This window comes from Sylvia atricapilla, chromosome 15 (genome assembly GCF_009819655.1).
Source record: "Sylvia atricapilla isolate bSylAtr1 chromosome 15, bSylAtr1.pri, whole genome shotgun sequence".
Lineage (NCBI taxonomy): Eukaryota > Metazoa > Chordata > Aves > Passeriformes > Sylviidae > Sylvia > Sylvia atricapilla.
Window position 1 is genome coordinate 5,831,623 of NC_089154.1, and position 20,186 is coordinate 5,851,808.

The 20,186-nt window shown below is 42.5% G+C and overlaps 1 protein-coding gene across 3 annotated transcripts in view; it reads right to left on the bottom strand.

The window, feature by feature from the left end:
• Positions 1-20,186, bottom strand: part of TOM1L2 (target of myb1 like 2 membrane trafficking protein) — a 56,723-nt gene that overhangs the window by 26,111 nt on the left and 10,426 nt on the right. For all 3 annotated transcript variants that reach the window (XM_066329822.1, XM_066329821.1, XM_066329820.1), the window contains exons 2-7: positions 11,503-11,587; positions 10,496-10,574; positions 8,767-8,916; positions 4,461-4,595; positions 3,367-3,525; positions 2,573-2,689 (exon numbers count right to left, since the gene is read on the bottom strand). In XM_066329822.1, the coding sequence (XP_066185919.1) occupies positions 2,573-2,689; positions 3,367-3,525; positions 4,461-4,595; positions 8,767-8,916; positions 10,496-10,574; positions 11,503-11,587 (725 nt within the window). The remainder of the gene's footprint in view (positions 1-2,572; positions 2,690-3,366; positions 3,526-4,460; positions 4,596-8,766; positions 8,917-10,495; positions 10,575-11,502; positions 11,588-20,186) is intronic.

Below are 20,186 nucleotides of genomic sequence, written 5' to 3' on the forward strand. Positions count from 1 at the left end.
ATCCCCCAGCTGAGAAACACTAAGACAAGTTTATCTTTGCATGATTAAATGTCACCCAAAAGCACATCTAATCAAACGCCCTTCAAGAGATGATGGCATAAAACCTTGAGAGCCTATTCACAATTCAACTTCCTGATTCTTCTTTAACTCTTGAGCACTTCAGAAAATAAATATCTGTATTTTAGTCATCTGTTTTAAGAATAAAACATGTTAATACAACAGCCTCCCAGAAGAGAGTTTTCAAGGAAAATTCAATCTGCTCTTTTTGGCAGTATCATCCTTAAAAACTAAATTATGTGGATGGTGGAATGTGGGGGAAAAAAGGTTCATCAGGGCTACCACAAGTACTAAAAGTGTGCTAGGATGAGAAGTGTTGGCGACACAGAACTTACCAACTGCAGAGAACATGATGAGGGTAAAGACAAACCAAGGAGCAGGAGCACGAAAAGGTGAGTGTTCCATACACCCTGCAGCACTGAGACACACAGAAATGTTCCCTTCCACTGAGCAAGTGCACAGACAAGAGACTGCAGAAAGGCAATGGGGAGTTTCGCAAGAACGTTTTAAGGAATGCAGAGTGAGGCCATTTATTTTAGAAGACTCTCATCAAGAAATCTACACTTCAGTTTGCCTAGACCAGGAGTTCTCATGCTTCTAGGATATCTCTTCCATCACCAATTACTTAGCAGAATTCTGTAGTCCTGAAAGGCCTCAAGACCAAAGGTCAAGCTGGTCTGCTGAGGAAAACTGCAAGAAGAAATGTGACATATGGCAGGGTGCCTCTGATCAGACCAATGGTTTTACGTCAATAAGCACTGACATTCCAGCTAAAGCATGTCCCTCTGTCATCTTCCAGTCCTCCCAGCTCCACTTCACAGCAAAAATTCAGCACTAAACAAGGATGACTTGTTGGTACACAACCTTCAGGATGAAAGCAAAAATGTGTTTGTTTTCCTTGCATGCTCTGACATCCTAAGCTCTGGATAAATTTCACCTAGTGCAATCCAGCTGCCTTAACAGCTTGAGGAATGTGTTCTCCAATGTCAGTTTTGATCCCATCACTTTCGAAGCAGATTGTGACATTTCAGAGGTTTGTTTGCTGCCTTTCCGAGAGGGCTGACAGTACCTATCTATTCTGCTCAGTGCTGGCTCTCTCACAGGCTGTTTACATTTGATTGTTGGAGAAAATGTCAGGAATTATTTAAGGAGGAGGGCTATATAAACCTCAAAGCAAGAAGTCCTTGCATGCAGCACCCAGCTCACAGCTCTCAAAAGACTAACCATCCTTTGTGATCAAAAATGGGTTCTTCCCAGCTCTGTGATTCAGATTTAGGCTGCATCAGTCACAGAAGGGAACCAGCTGGAATAAAGAATCGCTGCTGTCACTCCATTTTATGATCAAGTTCTTTCACCTTAAAGCTGTGCTCTAAGGTTACACTGTCAAGATGCTGGTGGTTGTTTCTCGATGTAAGCAAACTGTTCGATTTCGGCCTGTCATGGTTTCCTGGAAGCTGCTTTTGTTTTGAGCAGTTCGACCCAAATGGGCAGTGACTGAAAAGCTCTTTATTGCAAAGCCTCTCATCAGCTGCCATGATGGCTCTGAGACAAACAGACAATGCCACTGCATGGGAGAGACCAGTTTTTGGATGGATTTCAAACTCTGATGTATCACAGAGAGCAATTCCCTGCCTTACTCCGAAGGGATTGCTGTGGGAGCCCATCCTCCCCGTTGGAGGATCAAAACAGAAGGCTATTTCTGAAGCTGTGGAAAGGCAAATCCCACGTTAAGGGCAGCAGCTGGAATGTCAGATCACAATGTTCCTCATCTGTGCTCCTCATCTGCGGGAAACTGTGACTTTCCTCAGCCAAAAGGCCACCCCACGACCACTGGCCTTGGGAAATAGGTGTGAAGCCTGAGACATGAGCTCGATTTATACTGTTTTCCCTCTTGAAATGCCCAGTGCTGCCCTGGATTGAGATTTTCCAGCAAAGAAATCTCTCCTGATTAACCAGTCTAGCCCTCTGGACACCACAGAACTTCACCTGAGCACCTGCCTTAAGACACCATACCCTCAGGAAAACACATCTTCTGGAAAGACAATTAGTTCATAGATAGGATTTCAAGTGGCAGAGAATCCAGAGACCCTTAGCATTATTTAGTCCAGATGGAAATATGGAGTGTATTTTCCTGCATGGTGACTGGGAATGTTTTGACACTGTACAAGTGGTGATGGGGGAGGTGTAAAAGAAGCAGGAATGCTCAGGGCTTACAGAACCTGTGGCAATTTTAAAGCTGCTTAGTGGTAAAGGTGACCTGATATTTAACATAGGGAAAATTTTCTAGCTCCACAAAGAGGAAAGCACTGGAACAAGATTCAAAGGAAGTCAGGAAATCCTTGTCACTGGAAGCTTTAACAAATGAAGATCAGGAGATGGCACTTGCCAGGGTCAGGCACAGCTCACATTCATTATGAATTCAAGCATGGGCTGTGAAGTGAGCAACAACAAAACACACCCCCCAGAGAAACACAAGCACAGAAGGGATTGGAATTATATTTTCTAGGAAACTTACCTGGAGTAACTCAAGGTCTGAGGAATCCTCTTGTCCAGGTACCATTTCTGTCAGCATTTCAGACATCACTTTCGTATTCCCACGAACAATATCCAGCTCACTGCGCAGCCGGGCAATCTAAATTGGGGTAACAAGACAGCAAAACACTGCATAATCTTTTGGTTTAAGCAGTTCATTTTCAAGAACTGACTTTGAGATATCTCTGGTTCTGTCTGACTTGATATCTCAGGCTCCAGACATTCTAGCAGGAAAAAACCAAAAAAGATAAAAAGTTTACCCAGGAGAAAAGGAACAGAAAAAGAAAAGAATTATCATCACAAACCCAGATGTGCTGTGTCTGTGTGGAAGGGAAGCAATTGCAAACAGCACCTAAAGCCAGACCTTGGCTGTGGTGCCTCACTCCAGTGGGGAAAGATGTACATATTTTAAGTAGAATCTTTGGCTCTGAAGTTATCATTTTGCAGGGAGAAAAGAAAATCCTGTATTAGGGCATTTGCAAGGGCTTGACTTCCTGCATCTGCAAGACATTCTGTGCCTTGAAAGGAGAGGGGCTAATGGGAATAACTGCTAAAATATTGCTGAGGGGGCTGGAGCAGCAGATTGTGCTGCCATTACCAGGCCACAGAGACACATCCAAATCCCACATTTTACAGTGTAACAGGAAGAAAGATTACTAAGTAGAGTCAGACTTAGAAGACAAAGTCCAAAGAGTTAAAATGAAAGTTCCTCTGCAAATTACCTTCTAATCTGATTTGCTGAAAGAGTCTCAGTCGAAAGAATCAACATGCCAATACCTGTTCAGAATTAGCAGTGATGGGACCAGTCACATTCAAGGCTGGGGCCTGAGGAGCAGAATACGCCGTTGGAGAGGACGAAGAGTAAGAACTGGTGCTCATCCTTTGCTGAGACTGGGAATTGTGCATATTTGCTGCAGGATCAACTTCAGGAACACTCTGCCACATCAGAAAGACAGGAGTTCAAAAGCTGAGCTGGGACAGCACATGCTTTGTCAGCAACCTCAGGCCAAACAGGCTCAAATATAGAACATAATTGCACCTTGTGGGAAAGGTCAGTGCAGCTGTTAAAAAAGACTGGCAGCTCCAAAAATCTTCCACACCCATATCTTTTGACCTAACCCATAAGCATTTAAGTCCATTTACTTTTTCAAGAAAAGTGAGAAGCAAAATAAAAACAAGAGCCAAAGAGAAGTAATTATAAATTATTTTAAACTAGGAATTAAGTTGCAGGCTTCCAAAAAATGATGTGATACATAGATACCAAATTTAATTAACCTTGACACAAGAATTGTAATCTCTCAGTCCTTGATCACTTGCATTTGCCGCTTCAAAGATTCATTAACTTCAGTTTTCAGAGTGAATAATCAGAACACCTGTGATCATTAAGTTACTTCCAAGCAGCAGTTCTGTCAACTTTCCAGACCTAACTTTCCAGAGGTGTAGAATTCTCATATTACTGTGGGAACAGAGAGATTCAAACTCCGTGCACTCCTAAGAGACAGGCAGACCTTGGCTCAGGGTTATCACCAACAGAAGCAACAACACTTATGAGCAAAAGAAGTAAATCTCAATCATAAATCCTGCTGGGCTCTCTTTGAACAAATTAGTTGCATTTGTTTGGTGGTTTTGTGGTGCAAGATTAAATGTTACAAACTCTTTCCCTCTTCTCAGATTGATGATTGACTCAAGGGAGGAGATAGCTTATCAGTCTGTATTATGCCTCTCTTACATGCCCTTTCACTATTAAAATGTCCTTCCAGGAATGAGAAAATGAGCCAAATTCAGAGAAATTGGAGGGGGAAAATGAGTAGTTATCCAACTATTTAGATATCCTGGGAAAACACCTCCAGAATTGCAAAGCTGCAGCTTACCCTCTGTGGTGTGTGTATTGGAGACAGAGCATCAAGATCTGCCATGGGGAACTCGATGCCTTTCCTCTTGAGTTCTTCATAAATATGCACTACTCCAGTTAAATCGGGGCTACTTCGGAAGGCATCAGCCCAAGCCTGGAAAACACAAGGGATTATCCATAAGCCTTCCAAATGAAGCTTCAGCTCCACCCTGACCTCAGACCCTTTACTGTCTGTAAAAGCTTTCATGGATTTCATCTTCAAAGGAAAGCTGGAATCATCAGACCTGGTCTAAAAGGTCCTGCAAATATTAAGACAGTCACCTATACATTTTGTTCAGATGTAAAGTAGACAAGAACCCAGTGCAGAGTAGCTGTGAGTAGCCCCGACATCATCAAAATCTGTGAACATACATGAAAGTCTCTTCCTATCTCCTCTCCTCAGCAGTGATTGATGCTGATCTTTTCTGGCACATTGTACAGCAGAAGACTCACCAGAAAAGGTCTGTGTGAAATATTTAACAGATCTAACCAAAATTCATAAAGCTGTAAAATTATCTTAAGCAATCACCATTCACTTTATGAAACATCCTCATCTGCTGCCAAAGGAAAAACACAGCCATCAAGTTGTCTTCAGTGTTTTATTTGGACCAGACTTAAATTTTTAAAAAAAAGGTCCTTTCTGAGGTTCTTGTCTTGTGAAAGAGACAGTCTCCTGAGCAGCAGAACTAACGACGCCTGGGTTCTGACAGAGCATATCCAACACTCAGACACCCCAGTGTGGCACAAAGGGCGAGTTTAAAAGACAGAAATTCCCACAGCCAGAACATTCATAATATCTCTCCTGCATGAATTCTCTGGTGTCTAAAAAGACTTCAATTCACATTTGAGCTCTTCCTTCAGTGGGAGTACTAAGTGCCCCTCTTGGCTAGCCAGCCTCCTGCACTTACGAAGCTGCTGGGAGCACAGTATGCTGAAGGCTCAACCCCTTTCACTTGTGTTGGAAATTAGCCAAATATTAAAAATGCAGAGGAAGGAAAAACTGAAATATTATGACTCAATTAAAAAAATGAAGCATTCCACAAACCCCCACATGTGTGGAGCAGAGCATCAGTGTGCTGGATCCAGAACTACTGCGAGACGCGTGTGTGGGCTCTGAACTTAATTCATTTGCTCATCGCTTTTACACTAGCTCTTTGACTATTTTTACTTTAAAAGCTCTTCGAATCATTTTTTATATTTGAGAGGACAGAAATCCAACACAGCAAAGTAAAATAAGAAATAATATTCATTTTTAACTTGCTTTCCTATCCTCTTCAGTTCTAAGAAAGAGCATTTCCTACCATCTGTGCCCAGGAGACAATCCATTATCAGGTGCAAGCAGACAATCCTGGGTTTTCTTCTCAGCTTTGTTAAGAGTAAATTAACTGCATCAACTGTTCTGATGCAGTACAAGTCCAAACAGCCCTGCTTGAGCCAGAGAAAACAGCTCTGACAGCACGCAGCCATTGTTTCCTTGGAACTGACTTTCCAAAACATCCCCAGTTCTGATGGAGACTTTGACTGCACAAGTAACTCCACCTTTGCCATTTCACTGCCTTTTCAATTTACATCAGAAGCCATCTGAATGATGCTTCTACATAATGGTGTTCACCACTTCAACTCTATTTGCAAGCACAAGTGAAAAGTGTTAGGCAAGGGATGTTCTATTTAATAATCACCACTCAAAAGAAACTTAAGAGGCAAAAATATGCTGCATTCTGCCCCCAATTTTAATGAAGCTTGTTTGTCCAGGAGGATGTACTAATGAATACCCTTTTTCATTGGCTTCCCATGGATTTTGCAAAATGATCTTATTTCATCTGCGCTCTACCTTTTAAAAATATTCTCTCTTCTGCAGCTCTCTTCCCTGGAGAAAGGAGACACTTTCATTTGTATTCTTCTTCACCTGAGCTGGGAGCATCATCTACATTAGTGTGTCTCAGAGGTCACAAGCAGGACAGGCACTATTGTCCTAAGTGCTGTCTACACACATTGTAAGACAATCCCTGTCCTAGACAGCTTACAATCCAACTAGGTAGCTGCAATATTAGCTCTGCTTTATGGATAAGGAGCTACACTAGAGCTTAGGAGACTGGTCATTGTCCAGACACATGGAGGACAGAGGAGAGAATGAATTCAAAGCTTCTAAGACTTTGGGCCTTCAGGAGAAATATTCAGATACTTCAGGATAAATCCCACTTGGATCCTCAGTGTGCCCAAACAGGTCACTTAAATACCACTGTCAATCCATCCCAGTGTTTGGACACTGAGGGACAGGTGAGCTCTTACCAGGGGCACAGCAACAAGGAATATTTCCAAGGCCTCCTAGCAAGGTGAAGAAGGAAGTATAAGCACTATGTAACATATGCTAATTCATGTACACTGGGAAACAGGTTGAGAAGGTGAGACACAAGATGCTCAACATCTCAAAACAAGTCTCTAGATTAGAAATTGATGGCAGCTTTATCCACCCTTGTTATGGAAAGGCCCATGAATATCCCAGCTGTGTGGCTGAAGACATGCTGTTTGTACAGCTCTCTTCCATTCTTCCAAGTCTGGGCAATTAATCCTCTCATTTCTGTTCTTATTAATTCCCTAATATCAAATTGGATATAGAAAGGGATACAGACAATGTTGGTAGGGCAGAGCTGAGGTCATCCCTCTGGGACAGGGTTAACTCCAACCCCAGGGAGCACAGCCTAAGCTGTCACAGGGTATTTTGGGAGTGTGTGTCCATAGGGCACCTGGAATGAGTGACTGCAATCACTCTTCCAAACTTGTGAGGCAATCTGGAAAACATAGTCCCCAACCACCTCCAGCTAAAAAGACATGAACAGAACCCACCCACAGGCAACCTTCATCACTCTCAGGCTTTTCATATCAAAAGGCATTTAGTACCCAGAGTGAAGCTTTTAGCTCTATGGCACTAAGTCTCCTCAGATAAAGCTCTGTTTAATACACTGAGGCAATGACTGTGGCTTTCTGATTATGTTACAAACACTCCCATCTTAGCTGCATTCATGACTGGGAATCCATTTAAACCCAGAGCCAGAGAGTAAAACCAACACTCCCTAAAACAATATGGAAACACACCCAGTTTGTCTTTATGGGACAGTTTTTAACCTCATCTCCTGGTCACTGCCTGCATCTGCTCTCCCACCAAAGCAGGCAGAAACCTGAGGGCTCAGTCTGATGCACAAGAATTGCTTTTAATAATTTCATTATTTTTATGCCATTTTTTTTAAAAGCCATAAAAATCATATACCAGAAATAAAGGGACCCCCACAGACTACGACACAATGCCCACTGATTCCACCACCCTACCTATTTCCTGTTCGAAAATCACTTATTTACCTTGTCATGCTCTAAGGATGCCCTATCCCTGCATCCAAATAAGAAATAAAGCAGCAGAAATCCAAGTGCATGCTTTGCCATAAAAATCAGAAGTATATCTGGCAAATGATGCTGCGCATTTGTAAATACCTCCCCACAAGGAACACTGCAGCAAGTTTATATCATTTTAAATACGCAGTGTCTTTTAGTCTCTGGTGTACGCAGTAGCCTGTGGAAGCTTAGTGATAAAGCTTCCTATAATTGTCAGATTTCCTCCAGGCAGGCACCAATGTTTCCTCATGTGTGGCTAATGGTTTGTGGAATTAACACGGCTGTTTATTGTTGTGCTGCACAGAAGGAGAAGTGGCAGACAGGCCCATGTCTGAACTTCCCACTGCAGGCAAGGATCTGACAGCGTGCTTTTACTGCACAATAACCAGAGAAAAGACACCAAAACCATTTTAATTACTATATGGTCATTTACTTTTCTATAACCGTCTTTGAAAGGAATGCAGAATGCTTTCAAATGGAGGGAAACAGCCCCATTTTCCAGTCAGGGAAACAGACATAGAAAGGCAAGTGTTCTGCAGCTGACACCAAAAGCACAATCCTCTGAAATCTCCTGGCCTCAGATGACAAGCCATTCACTGAGGCAAGTCTCCAGCTTCTAGATATGACTGTTAAATTACAAAAGTATCCATTTACCTTTCATTAAATCCTCCTGTTTTAGAGTGGTACCTCTCTAACTAGAACCCAGACAGCTCTCCCTGGATAAAATATCTATGTGTGTACATGTCTGCTTTTTCACACCAATCTGGATATATTGTTTGAGTTTATATATAAAAAACTTGCCACATTTTTAACGATGACAGCATGTTTAGTGAGGCGTAGCATCCAAGCAGACAGTCCTTATTTCAGGCAGCAACATATGGAGGCAGAGACAAGCTGTGTACCTGAATCAGTGCTAGGACTTTATCCTGTACTATAGTGGGGGGGTTGTTCTTGGGTGAGATGATTTTCACCAGAACACCATCGATGAAGTCCCGGTTTGCCACCAAGACGTGGAAGCGATGGCCGCAGTTCTTCACACAGGTCTCCAACACCTACACACACAAAAAAACCCAACATTCATTGCTGGACAAAGCTTCATCACACACACAGGTTTTTAAATTTTTTTTTTAGATTTTTTGATGGGAGGACGAGAAGATAGAGGGAAGATTACACTTGTGCTCTTACTACTTCTCTTTTTCCCCAGTTTTGCGAAAAACTTCTCTACACACACATTCAGCTGTACCTCACCCACTGTTAACATACTGGGCATTTTTGTGATCCACCTTTCCTGTTTTCAAGGTAAAGAAATAGAAAGTTTCTTCATCTTCAAAGCGGAACTTTCCAGCTGAACAGCCAAGTACACAGCAGCACACCAGGAGCAGGTAAGACAGAGGACATCCTGTCACAGTGAGATATTACCGTGCTGTGCCACTCCACCATTTTCTGTGTCCCTGGAACACAGCTGGACCCAGTTGCTCCTAGCTATAAGCCATGTTTTAGAGTTGGGAATTCAGGTGAATGATCTTCACTCATTCAAAACACTCCCCTGTGAATGCTCTGACAGGTTATACTTTGACACATTTTCCCCCTGCAACCTAGCTGGAGGCACCTTCCACTTGCCATTCAACTGCCATGGAAGAACAGCTGTTGATTTCTCTCTGAAGAACATGATTAGCATGGAGATAAATCCAACGCGTCACTTCTCCTTACAGCCGTGCCTAATAACCACTGCGACTCTGTACCGAGGACTCTGTAATTACTCTCCTCCTTCAGCTACTTTCATCAGCCATGATGACACGGGCTCATTCCTGATGGATTTTGCTCTTTCCTGCACAATGGATAATCTCATGGTTTGGACTTTGGTAATCTGTCAAAATGACAATCCAGGATAGGAAATGGCAAGAAGACAGAAAGTACGGTTACGCCTCGTCAGGGAGATGCAACAAGAGCTCTGTGAAAGAATCACACAGATCACCTCCCCACAGCAGGATAACTGGGTCTAGTTCCTGCCAGAGCCAGCCCAGCACCCCACTCAGGAGGGCTGCACTACCCAGGAAACCTCCAGCTAAAGCCATCAGCAGGAAAGGTCACTACTAAATTATCCCACACCTTAGCAGTGCTGCCTAAATGCACAGAAAATAATTTACACTTTATTGAGTGAAATTAGATGAGCATAAATTAATGTGTTGTCTCCTACAGAGATTCATTCGCAAGGGAAATTGTACATCAGCTACTTATGAAGCTGAAAATGTGGCAAGTTCATCATCCTCACTTGCAGATATGCCCACAGCTGTTGCCTTGGAGTGGAGCAATGGTTGGACACAGGGAAATGAGAGTAGAAAGGAAAACCTCTAAGAGTAACAGACCCATTTGAATCACATTAACTTTCCTCAGTCAGTTCTTGGGATGAATAAGAGCCACAAAAAGAAGCAGAAATCAATTGAGTCAGAAGACTGCTATGCAAAGCTTCCAGCAGCTCTCCCCAAGGAAGTGAAGAGGCAATTGGAGAGAAGAAAAGGGCAGAGCACTGGCTGTTAAAGGAAATAGAGTGTACATTCAAGAGAGTGCCAGGAAGAGGAAAATGACAAAAGGGTTCTGCCCTTTGAGGCATTCCAGCCTGCCCCCACTCACCGTCAGTGCCAGCATGACCTCTCTGTAATTTTTGTTTCCATTCAGCCTCTTCTTCAGCGCTCGAATGGCATCCTTGGGCCTGAAGGAGAAACACACCATTTTAACAGACAGCTCAGACAGGCTTTTCACATCCCATAAAATGTGGGAAAATGAATCTTTTGCCATTTCCAGCTGGACATAAGCATGTGGGTTAACTTCAGATCATCTGAGTACAACCAAACCAGGGTCATGGGGAAACATGTGAGGAGTCAAGGTATCACAGAAAGCAAGACTGGAGGAATGCCCCAAGTCTCCAAAAATCCAGGCTGTTGACTAGGCAGGGAAGACTGACAGCCACTCTGACAAGCCCAGGGAATAAGAGCAGTGATCAGTTCAGCAGACTGCAAGCAGCAAAGCTTTCTGGTGCTGAAAGAGGTATGAAAAGTTGTCTGCACAAATAGCCGAAATTAAAGGCATTGCAGAGATACACCTGCTGAAAAACAAAGGTGGCACCCTCTCCAAGAAATTTTTCATGCCCTCCCAAGCTGAGACTGGCGACAGAAAGTATCACAGAATCATTTGGGTTGGAAAGGCCCTCTTAGATCATTGAGTCCAACCATTAACTCAGCACTAAGCCCACCTCCACACTACGTCCCAAAATGCCACATCCACGTGTTTTTTGAATGCCTCCAGGAATGATGGTTCCACCACTTCCCTGGGCAGCCTGACCCAGTGCCTGACCACCCTTTCACTGAAGAATTTTTTCCTAATATGTCATCTAAATAAGCTGCTTTCCTGGCACAGTTGAGGCCATTTCCTCTTGTCCTGAATCCTACAGCTACTGCATCACACTGTTTTCTGAGAGCAGGAGAGGTCTAAGGAGCAGGAAAACCAAGCAACTGATCTGCAAACTACATTCAAACCATGAGCATCTGCCCCCAGCCTCGCTGCACCTCCTCACATGCTGTGTACAGCTGGAGGAAGATTGTGTTCAGGGACCTTTCCAAGTCTGCTGAAATAGCACATACCCTTCTTCTGTCTCGTTGATAATGTCACAGATCTCCATGTTAAGTGTCCAGTCTTCACTCTGCAAAGAGCCATCTGTGGCCTTTTCTGTAAAGGAAAGAAAAATAAATCTTTTCACATCTTCCTGATTAGGTCTATACCTCAATCCATCTTCAGTTACTCTGAGCTGAAACTATTCAGCAACAGACAGAAAAAAACAAATCCCTGCTGACAGTAAACAATGTCAATCCTTCCATCCTGGTTTTAGGGATCAGCATAGAGGTTTCCAGACAGAATCAATTATCCCTTCAGCCCACATAAATGGGCTGTTCTTCAAAGACTCCTGAATTCCTGGGAGAGTAGGAAAATGTCAGCTAATTCCAATTTAAACTCTTCAGATTTGCTGGCAAGTTATGAGCTAGGAAAATATCCCCCCAAACCAACATGACCTCTTCCCTGTTTCAGCAGATAATACCTCCACATGAACGGATGGGAGAAAAAATAGCAACCTGGGGACAGAATTCAAGTAATTTCAGCATGAAAAGACCCACCAGCACATGAAAACATTTATCACATAACATTTCAGGTCATGACATCATGACATCTGTCCCACACTATGTCCCTCTCCATGCTGGGGCTCTGTACACACCTCCCAAGCCTTGCCTTCCTCCCAAATCTTCTCTCACTATTTGTGTGGCAGGTTAAGTCACTCTGGCATCACTCAATTCCCAGGGAAGGATGACCTATAGCACTGTGACAGTGGCAGATGCCAACTGTTGGCATTTTGATTTATAGACATCTGCAAGAGTAGCATAACCATAACTTGTAGTAATCAGTTGACAAGAACTATTTCCTCCTTGGGATTTCCTCCTAAATCAATATAGTTCTGTCTAGCAGTGCCTGGAACATCCCTGGAATTTTTCACACTCCTCACTTGCAGCATTCAAATCCTATCTGCTACCCACAGTCAGGAATGATGTCAAGTTGAACATAAAGTCTCTCACTAGAAAGATCTAAAAAAGGGACCTTCGAGCCTAGGATGATCTTCTCTAAGTTAGTCTGGATTTTTCTACAGATCCCTGGCATCCAATACTGGAAGGCGAAAAAGGTAAGCAAACCCACTTTAAAACATTTCAAAGCAGAAACAAAACCACAGGTACCATCTTCTCCAACTATCCTTCTGTCTACATCTAACCCCATTCTGTCCCCCAGAACAAGGCAGATTTTGTTTGGAAAGACCAGGCTCCAAGGACTTCACACATCTCTTTTTGTTTACCAACACTGGTTTTTTCCTATTAATATTTCCATCACTGAAGATACAGATGCCCACAGGCCATAATTATGGGACATTATCTGGAGAAAGACTGTGCCTGGGTAGTTCAAGTTTCAGTGACTTAACTACACCAAAATCATGGTTAAAGCAGCTCCACCAAGAACAGCAATTACAGAAGTTTGAGAAAAACCAGACAGCTATGTAAAACTCCAGAAGAGAGAGCTGAACAGAAGTGAGAGAACACCATGGAAAAGGAGGTTATGGAACAGGAAAACAATTGTTACAGACCTCACTTCTCATTCTGAGAAGCAGCACTGCAAGGTACCCACTGGGGAGGGAATAGAGGCTGAAAATCTCTCAGCTGGATCTTTTTCAGCCGTCATCACCTCATGGTAAAGTTCACTCTGGTCACTGAAAATTCTTTATGCTTGAGAGATGCACAGCTTCCATAATGTCCAATAAATACTGGACAGGTTATTGAGTGTTTTTAATTTACTGCATTTACAGTGCAGGCAGAGCTGTTTAATATTTTCTAGGATACAGGAATTTGTTTTTGTGCAAAGCTACTTGTAAGAATCACTTCTATTACTTGTTTTTTGTTGTTACAGTCTATGTAAGATTTTATTGCTAAAGAATGTGATCTGCCTTCACCTCCATATAGTCCTTATCACTTAGGAAAACATTTTATTTAGCATTAGAAAAAAAACCCTTAACATTCAGAGATATGTACTGAAAAAATCACTACATCTGATCTGCTAGAAAAGGTGATCCCCAGAGCAGCAAAGAATTTACAAGCCAAATGCTCCAAAATAAGAGATTATGCCTTAAATAGAGAGGAATCCTGAAGCTGGGCACATGATTTGTTTCCTTAATCTTAAATTATATTAATGAATTTGTGAGTTCTTGACAGCATTTGGCATCAGGCAGCAACTTAGCAATGCTCAGACTCTCTGGTCTGCTATAATCACTTTTTATATATGATTATGGAAAATGCTGATCCTGCACAAGGCTGTGCTTGCAGCCAAGTCCACTGCTGGTCTTGTAAAACTCACAGAGTTAAAGTTTATTTTGACAAAATGTGGATATGGCAGCACTCCACAGGTAAAAACTGTGATATTTTGGAGATGGCAGAATGAAGAGATGCTGCTGCAGCACTGTACAGAAGTTAGCACTGGAATGCTCATCATCTGTGGTCCTTGATAACCTTGGTTATATTCCCTTTCTGAGATTCCACAGAAAACAAAATCCCCTTTCTCCCAAAAAACCTTTGTTACTACCTTTTTATTTTTGCATTTCTGCATACACAGCTGAGACTGTGTGGGTTTAAGACATAACAGTTGCCTTCTTGAGAATTAGTTCTTTTTCCCTTGGGTAATTTTTAATTCGAGTAAGAGTCAGAAGCTAATTTTAGCCTCTTCTTCAACAACAGAGAGCACAGGAACACTTGTCATGTGGAGTTGTGTGTCCTTTGTAGGGTGTGTGACCCAGATTTGCTGCTGCAGTGCTCTCTCAGCTGTACAAAGGAGTTCACTGGCTGCAGAGGAGGTTTGGGTGGGATCTGCTTGAAGAGCAGTATTGCGCTGCGATGAATTCAAAGCCTGTAGAGCTCTTCTAGCACCAAAACACAGCAGGTTGTAGCTCTGCATTTCTAGTGGAACAGCTCTGCCTGCATTCAGCTGTAAGAGAATCCCTACCCAACATAGCCAAAATGCAGTAAATAAAAAGTACTCAATAACCTGTCCAGTATTTCATGGATATTTTGGAAGGCTCCTCCTCAAATAGCACCCAGATACAACTGACAAGATTAAACAGATTTTGGCAACTATCACAGAACAGCAAAGGAATGGCACACAAATCATGGAAATTCCATTTGGGAGAGTAATCATTTCCTTGACCTCTTTCACACTGGTTAAAAGGCATCAAAATGGCACCAATTCATTCACACACGGACTCTGGAATGTGACCAAAGGATTCCAGAGTGCAGTAAGAAACATTAAGAAGGAAGGTGATGAGGAGGAGTTCGCCTTGAAGTGAAGAGTTTATGGTTTAGTTTAATTGCATCACAGAAGGGCTGGCAGCTCCCAGCCTGGTGCCAAAGGCTCCTTGCACAGCTCCTGACTCGGGAGCAGCTCCGAGTGCTGGGATAGCGCCGGGTTTGTGTCTCACACAGAGACACGATACCACCAGAGAGATTATCAGAAAGTCTCTCTCTGAAACAAGATGCTATCAGTTCCCACCACGTGTCTCAAATTAAAGCATAAATGTTCTGGTGGGAAGAAAGACAATCTGGCACTCCACGCCTGACACACAGCAGACCTTGGGCACCGCATGTGCACACACAGCATCAGCTTATCTGTAGTCTGTGAGGAAAAGGAGAAAAAATTGTGCTATTTTTTTTCATTCACACCTTCCCTCTGAGATCCAACTCTTGTGGCTGCATTTCCATGCTCTGCCAAATGGCAATATCAGCATTTCCCTGCTGACACTGAAATCCTGTATAATTTACTGCACTCCGAGGGTTGAGCAGTGTAAAGTTCCCAGCACAAAGAGTCTCGGTGCACACACCCCCAGCCAAGCCTCTGCCCAAACAACTCTGCTCTGCTCTGACCTGAGATATCACCACAAGGAAATCAGGTCAGAAATTCCCATACAATCACCACGTAACAAACAGGTTGGGCAGGGCAGGAATTAGCTTCTAAATGCAGGAAGAAAACAGAAGAACTTTTATCACCCATCCTGGAAACAGGTCAAAAGCAACCTCACAGAGAAACACCAACACTTGTTGTCCTCAAGAAGCTCCTCTCTGTTCTCTTCAATCCATACTACTGTTCCATGAGCATGATTATACAGCTGAGACTGGAATTATGACTGCTGGAAGCACTGAGAGCACAGGCTATTCCAGCCTGAATGATGACAAGATCAGGGTAAAAATCTCTCCAAAAGTCCATCTATAAGTACCAATAAGTCTTTATGGTGCTGTAGAATGGTCTTGGGAGAAAAGGCAAAAGGGAATGTCAAATGTGGCACTTGCTAGAAATAACATTAAATGGAAACAGAACAACTGCTGTTTTCTGTTTGAATATCAGCATCTCATGAATGAACAGATCTTTGTGTTCAGAGAACTCACAGTTTTCTCTCTTGGGTCTTCTCCAGATGTTGCTTCAGAGACTCTCAATTCATGCATTTGGGACAAATCATACACAAAATCACCTACTGTTTATGCAAGAAACATGCACACCAGTGCATCATGCTAGAGAGATCCAAAACCAAGAAAGTTCCAAGACCAAACTTCTCCAACAGTGTTTGGTGTTCAAATAGCATAAGACATCTTGGGTTTGTGGTTGTTTTTTCTTTTTTGCTTGCAAGTTCATAAGATTGCAGATTTTATATCTTTGTCTTGTCTCTTAACAGTCTACCTGCCTACCAGCTGTGTTCCACCACTGAAATTAGAGAATCAAACAGTCAGATATGTTATGTTTCACTCTGCATAATTGGGATCAGAGGGAGCCACAGTATCAGCAGGTTTTTGCTACCATCCTGCTGGTCCCCTTTCCTTCAATGCAGTGTTGCTCTCTCAGAAGTGAGGTGCATCAGCTGAGGGTAAAAGCAAAATGCTTTTACAGACTGGGCTTTCAAGAAAATAGCAAGAGTTTTGCAAGGCAATGCAAACCAGACAAGATTGCTCAAATGAACCAGACAATGACACCTCTGAGCTGTAGCCTATAGAACTGTTTTACACTTTAAAGCACCATTACATTTTGTGACTGCAGTCATCTCTCTTGGATTCAGTAACTCATTGATGACCCCTACAGCACCATCAATAAGATCTGGGGAAAGACCATACAGAGGCCATGGAAACATATTTCAGGTGTCCAAGCAAAATGAAGATAAGACCAAAGACCCCCAGCACTCACAGAGCTGCTGAGTTCAAGGCATCTCACTTGGGAGACAGACACACTCCAATAACACACTTGGATACTCCTGAACCCAACAGTCTATTCTTGTTTCTCTATATTTGCTTTTAAAAAGACAGTCATGGCCACTTAGACATTATGGTAACCAACAGGAGGATTGTTCCTTTTTATCAAAACGCTCCTATTAAAATATAAATGTGACACATTCAAAATTCAAGATCAAAACTCAGCTCTGGAGTGACTTACTCATAAAACCCTGCCAGCTTCTTTGTTAGAGCACACAGCTCCAAAAGCATTTTTCAATTAGCCACCTCACTGCTCCAAGTCTTTTTTCTACATTCCTTATTTCACACTGCTCTGAAAATGCTGAGCTTCACACTTCCAAGGAAAAAAGCCAGTCAGCTAGAACAAACGGGCTCAATCTGAACGGCAAAGCACTACAGAAACGTGATTTGGGTTGGACTGCTGCAGCACCGGCCATCCGCTTGTCATGACCACTGTGATTTTTCACTTGGTTTTTAGCTATGCTCACACTGAACTCTTTGGGATCAAGTCATTATCCTTCATCCATTGTTTTGCCGAAGTTTCTGGTGCAGAGTAAATGAATAGTTGGTAATGGCTGCAGAGTCTATGTTAAAATAAAATAACGAGACACTGTGGACATGCACACGTGCAATCCTAATGAGTATTTAGCTCGAGTGCTGTTGGAAGGCACAGCAGTAAACTGGGAACTGTCATTTTCTCCAATTAACTTTCAGGTTTTCTTCTTTTTGAAGGTGCCACCCAAATGCCAAACTTCCTCCAACCTGTTTTTCAGATCACACGTACCTGCAATCATGAATATATAGTACGTAATTACGGTGCCTTTTTAAGGACCTCACGGTACTCACAGTCATGCTACAACATTCTCGTGATTTAGACATGCTGCAGAAAAAAACATCGCCCACCATCTCCCACAAACTCAGCCTCTCAGGTGCAGGAAAATCCAGGTGATTAACTGAGCATGGCTGCACTGCAGTTTCAGAAGCAGAGCAAGGTGAATGGATTAATATGTATTAAACAAATATTAACAGCTGTACTACAAAGAAAGCTTTTTCTTTCATACTCAGATCAGAGCTTCACCTGAACAAAAAGAAAACCAAAACAGAAAGCTTTATAATAGTATCAGAGCAGGCAAGAGAGCATATCAGCATGGCTCACTTAGTTTATCACAACTCAAAGGTCTTGATACATTTGCAGGGTGTAAAACCAGTCGGACCTTCCCATCTGTAATTGTATTGCACAAAAAAGGCCTGGCAGGTAAACCTGGTCCACGCAGCTTCTGTACTCAGATGTCTCTCATCTCAGGTATAAATGGTAGTTTAGTCACAGTCTTTAAAAGCATTTGGAAGCTGGATCCCAAGCAGAACGGTGTGTTTCTATACAATAAAGACTTTTGTTATGAATCTTCTCCCTGAAGTTCCCCCATCAGCAGAAATTGTTGCTGCTGACAGCAAACTCCACTGAATGACATGTGTATGTGAGTTGCTCTCTTCCAAAGCAGATGGCAGAGAGACACTACTGCTTCTTTAAAACACAGTGAAATCCATCTGACTTCTCCATTCCACACAGCTTTAGAAACAAAGCACAGAAAACACCTTCCTCCCATGCCCTGACACTCATCAGAGCTCACATGTTGACCCATGTACTGTAAATAGCCGTCCTTCAGAGAGAGGTCATACACAAGCAGCTCCCAGCTCGTCAAGCCATTTGCATGATTCAGAGGCACTTTTCCCCAAAATTCAGCCTTCACTGCACGTTTCCTCATCTCTTTTAGCAGTGACCTTGGCTAGATTCCCACCTCGCTGCCAACCCACGATTTTCAGATGATGGTGCTGCTTTACGATTGACAAACAGGGCCCTGCTCACGTCAGGAATCGATACGCCCAAGCCTTCAATCAGAAATGTCAAAGCTGTTTTAAAATCTGTGCCCTGTATTAATGGATTTGAATGGATTTGAATGGAGATGTTTGATTTACAGTAGGGGAGCAAGAAATCAATGATCCTTTATGACATGTCACACCTCGTGACAGTGTCCCCTCGTCCTGTTGTGTCGGGGGGATGATGACTTGCCACTTCACAGACAGCTGTGATCTATTAGGCAACACTTCCAGTAGTTTAATATCATCTCACTCTGAGTGTCCATCTTTCTTCTCTAGATGAGAGGCATAAAAGCATAAATTAAAATCTCCTGGGTGATGAAATGGTCTCCTTCAGATTTGCCTTTTCTAAATTTAACTGCGACTGCTGCAATGTGTCCATCTGATTCTGTGTGGGAGAATTTATCAGCACGGTGTTGTTTAAACAGGTCAATGCATCGGGATGGGTACCCAAATCTCCTCCTCCTTTGAACACAGTCCAGTGTTTTGTAACAAAATCATCAACATTTGGTCTTTTCCACAGCCAGAACGTATTGTAGCCAATCACTTGCCAAAGAAGTTTTCATCCTGTTTTAGTTTCTCCGTGGAATTTGGATGATTGGAGGGGCTACCTCATTCTTTAACTTGGGCTACCAGCTCCTTAACTGAGAATCACAGGTATTAAAGCACTGACATACTGGATGAGTAACATCTGTTGATTAACACTAGAAATACCAAATTTCTTAACAGCCTTGGCCCTCCAAAAAACAAACAAAAAGCTGAAAAAAATCATCATTTTTCAAATGCCCATTAGTAGCTGAGAATTACTCACACAGACAACTCCAATAATCCAAACCCAATGATTGCATTACTTTTTCCTAATGCCAAAAATAACCCCAACTACTAAAAAAAAAAGAGCATACGCCATTCATTTCATCAGTCTTAACTTATGAATCTCATTGAAAGGGACAGCTGAAAGTAGGGAAAGCAGGCAGAGAGGTATCACAATTCCATATCCTAGCAGCACAACATGCTATAATCACCATCAAGAGTAAGGAGGTGTCCTGATCTGTGACTGTCTTCCCCATTCAGGACTTCAACAACATCCAGTAATTACAGGTGAGCCCAAAAAAATGACTTTATGAAAAGTTATGGATGATCAGTGTGTCAGTGAGCTATACTTGAAATCTATCTCCTCTTGATGGCCAATTTTGTACTACATGAGTAAAGCAAGTTCTAATAACTCACTTGGGACTTCACTCCAGTACTTACAAGCTACGTGCTTTTCATATTCATAAAACAAAACTAATTGCCTTTCATGGATGAAATGTTCTAAGAATTTTTAATCCACGTCAGCTGCAAACTCTAGAAATCCATCCCCATATATTTCAAACTCCCCCTCCCACCTGCTCACTGGTAACATATTTGCTGCAAACAAACTACAAGGCAGAAAGAATCATCACGCTCCTACATTAGAATTATTTGTATTATTTTTTACAGGTTACTCCTAAAATCAGTTGCCCACATTCTCACATGCTTAAAATAAACTGAAAACACTACTGAGTGAGGAGAAAATACAGGCAAAATCTCCCATTTCTACAAGGAGGCTGTTACAAGAACAA